Source organism: Carcharodon carcharias, chromosome 31, assembly GCF_017639515.1.
Source record: "Carcharodon carcharias isolate sCarCar2 chromosome 31, sCarCar2.pri, whole genome shotgun sequence".
Taxonomy (NCBI): Eukaryota; Metazoa; Chordata; class Chondrichthyes; order Lamniformes; family Lamnidae; genus Carcharodon; species Carcharodon carcharias.
This window is the reverse complement of record NC_054497.1, coordinates 15,857,356-15,869,156: the sequence shown is the minus strand read 5'-3', so window position 1 is coordinate 15,869,156 and position 11,801 is coordinate 15,857,356. Positions and strand designations below refer to the sequence as shown.

The 11,801-nt window shown below is 47.6% G+C and overlaps 1 protein-coding gene across 1 annotated transcript in view; it reads left to right on the top strand.

The window, feature by feature from the left end:
- Window positions 1-7,647: 7,647 nt before the first annotated feature.
- The window catches only part of LOC121271520 (WW domain-binding protein 11), a 28,465-nt gene continuing 24,311 nt past the window's right edge, over window positions 7,648-11,801 (top strand). The window contains exons 1-2 of the mRNA XM_041177501.1: window positions 7,648-7,830; window positions 10,399-10,430. Coding sequence (XP_041033435.1) covers window positions 7,767-7,830; window positions 10,399-10,430 — 96 coding nt within the window. The 5' untranslated portion in view covers window positions 7,648-7,766. The remainder of the gene's footprint in view (window positions 7,831-10,398; window positions 10,431-11,801) is intronic.

Genomic DNA, 11,801 nt, shown 5'->3' with positions numbered 1-11,801 from the left:
ATAGAGAGCGAGAAGCGTGCTCATCCTCTTCGCCCATACACCAGGCGCATCACCTTGACCTGTTGGACACAATGGTGTTAACATGAGAGGGACTCGAGAAGTAGGAGCAGGGGGAGGCCAATTGACCCCTGGAGCCTTTCCCGCCATTCAGTTGGACCGTGGCTGATTGGTGAAGGTCATTCAGGAGCTGAGACCGTGGAGAAGAAACGCTCCCAGTTCTGAGGAACACTCGTGAAACCGCCCGAGAAACTGTTATGAGCTTCTTTTGACATCAGGGAAATGATTGATAGATGTACCTCGCTGGCAGTAAATGGAGCAGTAATGTTTATTTGGAAACCATTTGCTGTCATGGACTGCTGGGAGGGGGGAGGTGGGGTAGTTTAATTCTCGAAACAAGCAGGGATGTTTGACAAATGGTCACCTCACAACAAGTTACCAATTAATGGTCACGGCCGGAGGATTTTTAGTCAGTAAATCTATCGAGATTTTCAGTGTGAGGGAATAATGTCGCCATATTGGTAAATCCCTCCGGAATAATATCACACTGAGTAGAAGAGAAGCGGGAAGTTAACGTTGCAGCTTAAATTAGTTGAGGATTTCCTGTGAGAACAACTCTCATTCTGATACAAACGGCTGGTTATTGGTGAAAAATGGGCACAAATAGAAATGCCGCACTTTGCATTGTAACTTAATCTGCGCGCACCTCATGGACAAAGCCTAATATTTGATGATGTACCTGAACACTGACTTTTTCTCGGCTTAATTCCTTTCGGTTCGAATTATTGAAAGTATTATTTTCTGTTTACAGCTCATGTGATTGGCTCCGTGAAGGTCGCAATGGCAGGTTCGTGTCCGAAACTATAAAAAAGGGGGAACTTGACTGGATGAGTCACCAACATCAAGTACTTCAGTCACTGAGGATATTTCACAACCCCAGTTTCCAGTACCAGTCAGCATTTCGTCCGCTCTTTGTTTTGTTTTGAGTTTATTTATAGCGGGCAATTCGCGGTCTAGTTTCACACGAGCCCTTCGCACGTTTTATTTCATGTTCAATACGGTTGAGAAAACAGGGACAGTTGTATTTGTATTACATCTATAAATTAGGACATGTCAAAAGCATCATGGACAGAAACGGCGGGGGGCGGGGGGGTGGGGGCGCAGTTGTTGGAGAGGGTCCCTATTAGAGTAGGAAGCCGGGTGCTGCAGTGGGAGGCCCCGGGCTGTGTACGCCTGACCCGACGTTCTAACGTTCGGAAACATGGACATATCGATACAGAGCGAAACTATCAGAATGTTCTATCCTCATGGTTCTCGAGACACCATGTGAAACATTTTGTATACATGTGCGAATTTGTTCCTGGGGTGTTGGCAGCTGGTAGTCCTGGGCAGAATCGATTGGAGTCGCCAGGTTCGGTGGGTAGTACATTTTGGTGCACTTGGATGAAGTGTTCGGATATTTACCACAACCTGACGCCTTTCGTGGTGCTGATGGGATTTGATCCCAGGAGGTCTGGGCAGCTGGTTCAGTGCCCAGAAGCAACATACACCATCGCGCTCATTCTCAACTCTTTCTCACTCGTCCATTCTCTTGTACCACTCATGACCATTATATATGGGGGTCTTGTTCCTTCGCTCGTCCGTCTCACAGTCCTTTACAGTAAAACGTGTTTGAGAACAAGCCACACAGTAAATGCGGCTCCTGTCATCAGTTTATGCAACCGGTCACTGATTCTCATTGAATTTGTTCACATTTCACATTATGGGTAAATGCCCTTAATTATCACTTAACAACTATTCAAAAGGAATTTAGAAGCTCGCGCTGAGGAGGGTCGATTGCTTTTTTTTAAAAAAAAAGAATTTCGTGATCTAAGTAAGAATTTTCTCAACATCCGACTTCCTCCGGAGGATGAGAAATTTCGGTGTCCGCCTCACATTCCAAGGAGAAATGGGGCAGATCTCCCCAGCAGTGAACACATTCAGGGTGCAAAATCTTAGAGATTGACAGCAACAGAATAGATTAGGAGGAATCGTGTCCTGGCGAGCGCCACTTCGGTTGGGCAAGGATCAGGATCAAGGATTAGGGATATGGAGAAAAGGCAGATAAATGGGGTCGAGACACAGCTCGGCCGTGAGCTAATTAAATTGAGGAGCTGGTCTGAAGGGCTGAATAGCCTGTCCCTGTGTCCCATCACGGATCTCCGATGTGTAGTTCAGTGTTTGCAAGGGATTTCTCTGAACCGATTGCTCCGAGTGGGTAACGCACAGGGTCCCAGGACACACTCCCGGCGGGTTCACCACCCGGGGATGCCCGAGATTCCCATCAGAGCCTGGGAAGGGTATTGGGCCTGATGGGGCAGAGTCCGCTCGGATAGCATAATGACCCTGGTCCACTCCTCCATCACCCCCTACACCTCAACCCCCTCCCACAGCACCTTCCCATGCAACCGCAGAAGGTGCAACACCTGCCTCTTTACTTCCTCTCTCCTCACCCTCCAAGAGCCCAAACACTCCTTTCAAGTGAAGCAGCATTTCACTTACACTTCCCTCAATTTAGTCTACTGCATTCGTTGCTCCCAATGCGGTTTCCTCTACATTGGAGAGACCAAACGCAGACTGGGTGACCGCTTTGCAGAACACATTCGGTCTGTCCGCAAGAATGACCCAGACCTCCCTGTCGCTTGCCATTTCAACACTCCACCCTGCTCTCTTGCCCACATGTCTGTCCTTAGCTTGCTGCATTGTTCCAGTGAAGCTCAACGCAAACTGGAGGAAAAGCACCTCATCTTCCGACTAGGCACTTTACAGCCTTCCAGACTGAATATTAAGTTCAATAATTTTAGATCATGAACTCTCTCCTCCATCCCCACCCCCTTTCTTCCACTAATTTATAGATTTTTCTTTTCCCACCTATTTCCATTATTTTTAAACGTATTTCCAGCCATTGTTTTATCTCTACCTTTTAGCCTATTTCGATCCCTTCCCCCACCCCAGCCCCACTAGGGCTATCTGTACCTTTATTATGACGTTCCTTAGATAATATCACCAGCTTCAACACCTCTTTGTCCTTTGTCTATGACATCTTTTGGTTATCTCCACCTATCACTGACCCTCTATCCAGCTCTACCTGTCCCACCCCCCTTAAACCAGCTTATATTTCACCTCTTTTCTATTTTTCCTTAGTTCTGTTGAAGAGTCATTCGGACTCGAAACGTTAACTGTGTTCCTCTCCGCAGATGCTGTCAGACCTGATGAGTTTCTCCAGCTATTTTTGTTTTTGTTTGGGATTTCCAGCATCCGCAGTTTTTTTTGCTTTTAGCATAAAGAGGGATTCAGAATAGATTTATTGAAACCTGTTCTGCAGAGCACAAGAGAAACGGATCCAAACGGGGAACGTTTAATTCTCGAGTCTGTTTGTTCCAGGTGACCTGACACTGTCTGTCGACCCCCAGTCAGGCTCCGTGTGGAGCGGAGACAATCTGAAATTCACATGCAGCGTAATGGGGCCCGGGCCTGTCGCCACGATATTTCTGTATAAAGAGAGATCAGGCGAGCGGCGAGTAATTAACGTAACGGGGAAGAATTTCCAGGGCGTCTTCGAGTTCAAAGCCCGGACATCAGATGCAGGAACTTACTTCTGTGTGTACGACACTGAGAAGCACGCATCGGTCGCCTACAGTAATCGTGTGAAACTCACTGTGAAAGGTGAGGTTCCTGTTTGTGTTTCTAATTCTGGTTCTTCCGTGCGGGCTAGTCACTTCGAATGGGAAGCGATATCATTTCAGTAACTTGATGAAGGATCTCGCACAGTGGGACTGGAAGTTAAAGGTTGACCACAAAAACCCCAGCGGATGAGCAGGTCATGACCGTTCCTTCAGGCTAGAGATAGCTCGGGTGTAAAACAATCGGAATCCCAATCGGAGGAAACAACTCACCTGATATTAAAGAGCCAATTTGGCTAAGGGATAGCAGGGACAGAATAGCGCTGACGTGATGTTTTCCAAACTGCAGGGAAAGACTCCAGATGAGTTCTCAACCACATATCCAGGTTGTCACTAAGACCACTTATTTCCACCTCCGTAACCCTCCCCCTCCCCCTCTACCTCAGCTCTTCCGCTGCTGAAACCGGAATTGGACCATTCTAACGCACCGCCCGCCCATGTTTTATAAACCTCAAGTCACCCAAAATCCTGCTGCCTGTGTCCTAACTCGCACCAAACCCTGTTCCCCACCAGCCCTCTCCTCGTTCCCCATCAGCCCTCTCCTGGTTCACCTCCACTGTCTCCCAGTTAGACATCGACTTTAAAATGCTCATTCATTTTAACAAATCTCTCCATGCTCCATCCCTTCCCACCTCTGAAATCTCCTCCAGCCCTTTGGGATACCTAAATTTCCTAATTCCGGCCTCTTGCTCATCCCTGATTTTAATCGCTCCACCACTTTCAGTTGCCTGAGCCCTAAACTCCAGAATTCCCTTGCTAAACCTCTCCCCATCTCTCTCCTTTAAGACAATCTATAAAAGCTACCCCTTTGACCAAACTTTTGGTCATCTGACCTAATATCGCCTGATGTGTCTTAATGATTATTTTTGTGTTACAGTGCCTCTGTGAAGAACATTAGGCTGTTTCATAAGGTTAAATGTGCTATAAAAATACCTTGTTATTACTTTTCTTATAGATAAATAGCCTGGACTTTGGTATAAGGAATAACATTTCATAGTTTGAGGATGACACTAAATTTAAGAAAGTAGAAAATAGTAAACAGGATAGTGACAGACTTTGGCAGGGCTGAGACAGATGGTGAAATGGGCAGACAGGTGGAAGGCACAGTTTAATGTAGATTAATCTGGCAGAAGCAACATGGAGGGGCAGTATATGATAATATTCTGTGGAGGTTGGGGGGAGGGGCAAGAGTAGAGGGACCTGGGAGTGCATATTCAGAAGTCTTTGAAGTGACAGAGCAAGTTGATAAAGTGAAAGTGGGAGACTTGGTTTTGTAAGTTGGGGCCATTGAATGCAAAACCAAGGAAGTCATGCTTAACATTTAAATCATTGGTGAGGCTTCAGTTGGAGTACTGTGTACAATGCTGGATACCACACTAAGAAAGGATGTCAAATCCTTGAAGAAGGTGCAGAGGAGAATCACTGGAATGATACCAGGGATAGGGAAGTTCAGTTAATTGGAGAGATTGGAGATAAGGTTAAAGGGAGATTTAATTGAGGTATTCACAATAATGAAGGAGCAAACAGAGCAGTGCTTTCCAAACATTTATCCCACTGTGACTCCATATTGAAGCTTCAAGATTGCCGTGACCGCAGAGTTTGGAGGGGGGGGTTGAACTGTGAGAGCACGCCGGGGGTGGGGGGGTGGGGGGGCGGTGGGGAGCTGTGAGCGGGGGGACATAGAACGGTGCAAGTGGGGCGTGGAGCTGTGCGGTGGGTTTGAGGTGTATGTGGGGGTGGGTGATCGTCAGAACTGTGAAAGCATAGCAAGATTTGTGAGGTGGGGCGCAGAGAGAAAGTGTTTCCTTTGGCAAGTTGGTAGCCAACCAAAGGTCATCAATTTAAAATTGTCAGCAAAGGAACAAGAGGAAAAGAAGAGAAATGAATCCAGAGACTTATGATGATTTGAAATGCACTTTAGTGGGAGTAGATTCCATGGGAACTTTTGAAAGGCAATTGGACATGAACTTGAAAATTTTCAGGGTTTTGCCGAAATGTAATCACTTTCTCATTTCCTATATTAGGATTGTTTTGGCCGATTGCAATGGGTATCCGTCTGGGTTTTGTTTTCATCCTACACTTAGTGGTGATCTCTGTGTGGTGCTGGAAACCTGGCAACAAGAAACACCTGAAGATTCCCAGGAGCAACATGCCAATGACCGAATTCACTAAATCAACTGAATCACCTTGAAATCGAATGTAGCAAAAATTTTTTAAAAATCATTAAATCTGTTTGTACAATTCTTGATTGCTGGCATTTAATAATTTACCATCAAGCGGAAGTAAAGTAACCCATAAAAACATTGTTAGGAAACATGTTGCTTCGCTGCAAAGTTTGGTCACAGTAAGAAAGTTGACATCTTAAGAACCAATGGGTCCTAATGTTAGTGTTGACACTCCATCCTTCAGGGCGAAGAGCCCAGCTACGGCTGACAAACTATGAAAAGGAAGGTTTGGTGTTTATATCAGAGGAAGACCCACTCTCCTAGCTTGTCAACAACAACTTGAATATAACTGCTTGCTTGGCAATAACGAGAAACGTTGGAAATGCAATAACAGCTGTAATATTTTTATGAAACATAACCTGTCCAAAACTGAGACGTTATAATTAACGAGTTCTGTTTTGTGCCTGAGGGGTGACACTGTTGACTAATTAATTAACTAACTAATATAAGCTCAAGTACTTACTGTAATTTTCAATGCTTAACTGTGTCATGTTATTATTGTTGTGGATGGTGTGAAATAAAATTGTTACTTATTGCATCATTGTATCTTATTCTGTGCAATTGTCAAATAAGAGGATTAATTCTCAATAATTAGTTCGCTCACTATATGCTACCGTGTTACTCAGAGTGTTGGATTGTCTATGGTTAGTGTCATTTGGACATGAGTTAATTTAGACATCTTCACATCATTAGGTAATGAATAGCCGTTTATATGTGCATCACTCACACCAAAGAAGAACGAAGGGAGCTTCAGCTCCAAAGGTACAATTGATTCAGGACCACCAAAGGGACATGGTCAGCGATCACTACTGACAAGAACAGAAATATAATCATTGCGCTCAAACTGAGGATTGACTTGACCACATTGACCCAGCGAGCAAACCAGAATCTAGAATATTCACTGGGCTGATGGCCAAGGCGGTAGGATCACAATGTCAATGAGTTCAGAGCATGTAGGAAGGAATAGCAAAGTGTGGGCTCGCTGGTAAGGTTCATTAATGGTGGTAGAAAATGTGACAAGGTGGGTTATGTAGTCGAAATGATCAATCAACCATTAAGGTTTTCCAACATTTTGTTTTTATTAAACAATTTGATAATTGACACCTAACCTGAGCTCGCACGTTTGACATTCTTGGGCAAGTAGACCTGGCAAGAACCTGTTGATCTGTTTTGAACCCGACTCTTTCCTACAACTTGTCAAGAAAAACTTAGGATCTTTATAGACCATTTCTCGCTATCATTGCTGATCCATTATGACTGACAGGCGCTGTCCCCAGAAAGTAGATATTTCCTTCAAGAAATGACTGCCAGCTTATTTGCATCCTGTCCCATTCCTATCAGATGTTTTGACGATTTGATTTTATAATGTGGCTAAAAAAACTAAGTGAAGCATCGCAAGTCACACATCCTGAAGCTTCAGCGAGAAACGAAATGATATCCCTTCATACTAAATTAATGTTCCTATTCCCCTTTCATAATACACCTTAAAGCATCAAATGAATCAAAAGCTGACGCCTTTCATCAAGATGCAACTATGGTTGGATTACGCCCCTGATTTCTAAGATCTTTATGTGATGTTGCAGCTGATGAGGACAGGCTGGTTGAGGGTGAATTGGATATAGAACAGTTGCTAACCAGGGACATGTTTCATTGTCCCTGACCCTGAGGAGCCGGAAGCGGAAGCGCAAGTGGGCCGGGTGAAAGGTCGTTACTAGGCTCAAGATGGCGGCTGCTCGGCTGTGAGTGGAGAGTTTGGATATTGCTGCGGATTAAATTCACTCATTTCAGCGGAGAAAGAGTGAGAGAGAAAAACTCCGCAAAGATGGGCCGGCGATCAACCAGCTCCACCAAGAGCGGCAAATTCATGAACCCGACAGACCAGGCCCGTGAGTATCGGGGGGAGGACCAGGGTCATGGGGAGAAGGGGGGGCAGGACCAGGGGTGATGGGGAGATGGGGGAGGACCAGGGTCATGGGGAGAGGGGAGGGGAGGGGAGGGGGGGAGCAGGACCAGGGGTGATGGGGAGGAGGGGGGTGATGGGGAGGAGGGGGGGGGATGGGGAGGAGGGGGGGGGGGGGGGGATGGGGAGGAGGGGGGGGGGGGGGGGAGGGCCAGGGGTGGGGAGGAGGGGGGGGGGGGGTGGGGAGGGCCGGGGGGGGGGGGTGGTGGGGAGGGCCGGGGGGGGGGGGGGGGGGGGTGGTGGTGGTGGGGAGGGCCAGGGGTGGGGAGGAGGGGGCGTGGTGGGGAGGGCCAGGGGTGGGGAGGAGGTGGGGGGTGGGGAGGGCCAGGGGTGGGGAGGAGGGGGGGGGGGGGGGGGGGGTAGGGCCAGGAGTGATGGGGAGGAAGGTGGGGGGAGGGCCAGGGGTGATGGGGAGACGGGGGAGGACCAGGGTCATGGGGAGAGGGGGGGACACCAGGGTCATGGGGAGAGCGGGGGGAGGACCAGGGGTAATGGTGGGGGGGGGTGGTTGGGGGCCGGGGCAGGGGAGGACCAGGGGTGATGGGGGGGGGGGGGGGGAGAGGAGGAGGACCAGGGGTGATGGGGGGGGGGGAGGACCAGGGGTGATGGAGTGATGGAGGGTCGGGGGGAGGACCAGGGGTGATGGGGGGGAGGACCAGGGGTGATGGGGAGGTTGGGGGGCGGGCACCAGGGGTGATGGGGAGGTGGGGGGGGGGGCGTGGACCAAGGGTGATGGGGAGTGGGGGGGACCAGGGGTGACAGTGGGGGGGGGCCGGAAGGACCAGGGGTGATGGGGAGAGGGGGGAGGATCATGGAGAGGACCAGGATCATGGGGAGAGAGGATCAGGGTGGGGGACTGGGGTCATAATGGGGGGAAGGACAAGGGAGGGGGTCTGGGAGTATTGCTGCGGGGGGCATCAGGGTGTGGGTGGGAAAGTTGGGGGGGGCCATCTGGGGGCTAGGACTGGGGTCATGGAGGGGAAGGTCTTGGGGCTTTGGAGGGTGTGGGGAAGGACCGGGGAGAGGGTATGGGGGGTGTCGGGGCAGGGGGGGATGTTGGGGAGGAGTGGGGCATCGTGCATGGGGTGTGGTCTGGGATCTGGTGTGTGAGGGACAAAGGGACCAGAGGGATGGGGGCATATCTGGGAGCTGGAGGGACAGACAGGGACCCAGGGGAAAGAGGAGCACAGTCGTGCTGCTTATGTCATGAATAGAATAGGGGGAGGATCTGAATTAGAAGCAAAATACCCAAAGATCTGCTTTGGTCTGACTGAATTTGGTATTAAATGAGGCCACCTTGCAGTCTCCCATTTTGATCAGATCGGCAGCTTCTGTCCAGCAACTCCTACTGGTATCTTTATCCTCACAGAGGGGTCCCTGTCACACTCTGACCAGCACATACGAATTAGGAGGGGAGTAAATTATTGGGGCCCTGGAGTCTACTTCGTCATTTGATAAGATCCTGGCTGATCTGATTGTATGTTTCACACCCAGTTTTATGTGGCTGAAAGACTACCTGTATGCCTTTGGGAGTAGCACACTTTGGCTGCTACATTTCAGACCTATTATTGCACAGCAAGATCCCACAAACAGTAAGATGCAGATAATCTGATTAGATCTTTGTTAATGCATAAATATTGGCAAGCACATGTCTGCTCTTTAAATGGTGCCATGGGATATTTTGCATCCATATGAGGGCAGTCGAGGCCACAGTTTAACATCTTGTCCAAAAGTCAGCACTCCAACATCACAACATTCCCACAGTACTGCACAGGCCTAGGTTTTGTGCTCAAGTCTCTAAAGTGGGACTTGAACCTATGACCTTCCGACTCAGAGGGGAGAGTGTGGTACTCACAAAGGCAATCTTTCAGCCACATAAAACTGGGTGTGACACATACAATCAGATCAGCCAGCATCTTATCAAATGGCGAAGCAGGCTCCAGGGTCCCAATAATTTATTCCCCTCCTAATTCGTATGTGCTGGTCAGATTGTGACAGGGATCCCTCTGTGAGGATAAAGATACCAGTAGGTGCTGCTGGACAGAAGCTGCCAATCTGATCAAAATGGGAGACTGCAAGGTGGCCTTATTATATACCAAATTCAGTCAGACCAAAGCAGATCTTTGGGTATTTTGCTTTTAATTCAGATCCTCCCCTTATTCTATTCATGATATAAGTGGCACAACTGTGCTCCTCTTTCCCCTGGGTCCCTGTTTGTCCCTCCAGCTCCCAACATCTCGATATGCCCCCACCCATCTGACCCCCCTCTCCCCCACCACCACACCAGATCCCAGACCATCCCCCATCCACGATGCCCCACTCCTCCCCAACACCCCCTCCTCCTCTTCCCCTCTGGCCCCCCCAATATTCAAAGAGTACTTTGTTTGCTGTAAAGAGCTTTGGAATGTTCCGAGGATGTGAAAGGTGATTTATATAAGTGTAAATTCTTTTTCTTACTTCTTAATTCTAATTGATTCACTTTTTTATTAACCAGGTAAAGAGGCCAGGAAACGGGAACTGAAAAAGGTGAGGAACTTGAGTTCATTTTTGATCACTGCCTTCGTGGTTAATATGTCTGGGCCTTTTCTTTGCAGATCTTTGGGTGGTTTGTGTGTAATATTCCCTCAAAGCTGTGTGGCTGCACAGCAGCTCGAAAGTCCCTGAGCAGGTTGTGTACAAGCTGCCTTCTTTAAACTGCTGTGTAGTTATATTGCTTTTACACTCTAAAAACAAAATTAGAGGGAACATTGTTTGTGTGCCAAAAGTATTTCTGTATATCAATGTATATCACATGGGTGTAGTTTGCATTACACATGGGGAGATATCACTGGACTAGTAATCTAGAGGCCCAGGCTTATGCTCTGGGGACAGGGGTTCAAATCCCACCACGGCAGCTGGTGGAATTTGAATCCAATTAATAAAATCTGGAATATAGAGTTAGTCTGAGTAATGATGACCATGAAACTATCGTGGATTGTTGTAAAAACCCATCTTCATGAATGCTCTTTAGGAAAGCAAATCTGCTGTCCTTACCAGGTTTGGCCTACATGTGACTCCAGACCCACAGCAATGTGATTGATTGCCCTCTGAAAAGGCCTAAACAAGCCATTGAATTGAAGGGCAATTAGGGATGGGCAATAAATCCTGACCTTGCCAGCGACACCCACATCCCATGAAAGAAAAAAGGCCATTCGGCCCACTAACCCATGCCAGCATTTTCCCTGCTAACCCAACATCCATATCCCCTTAACTCCTTTTCCATCACCATAAATAAGCTTGTGTAAAAATGTTTCTCCTGTCCTCTGTTCTAAATCTCTTATATTTAATCTTGTGTCTGTGCCTTTCCCTTTGGATATATCCACTAATAGTTTGGAGGGTAAGTGAGCTAGCTGGCACAACTCTGAGCCATCTGCAGTAAGAAGATTCAAAATTTATTTAAACCTATGCTGAGTTAGTAGATTTGAACACGTGCAATTGAAGACCTATAACTGTCCTCCAGCTCCCTGGACTTGGACAGTGAAAAAAAATTTAGCCAGTGTTCTCATTCCTGATTGTTATCCAATGATTGCTGCTGGGTGAGGACAGAATCAAACTTGAGTGTAATGTCCTTGAGATACTGGCTTTCCAGTCTCTCTAAGAGAAGTGATTGCAGTCAGCCTTGATTTCAGGATTGTGTAGTGAGAAGGAAGAGCTAATAGGTTGGTACACTGGAGAAGGTATTACATGGGAGCAATGCCTTTCTAGTATGGAGAGAGGAGAGACCAGAAAAATTGCAAGTGGAGAAGGAGATATCAAGATTGGATATGAGGGAAAGATTACTTGTCAGATTAGATATAAGTTTTGGTTGGAACACACAGAAGAATTGATCATTGCGGTGTCCGGTTTCTTCAGATAAGC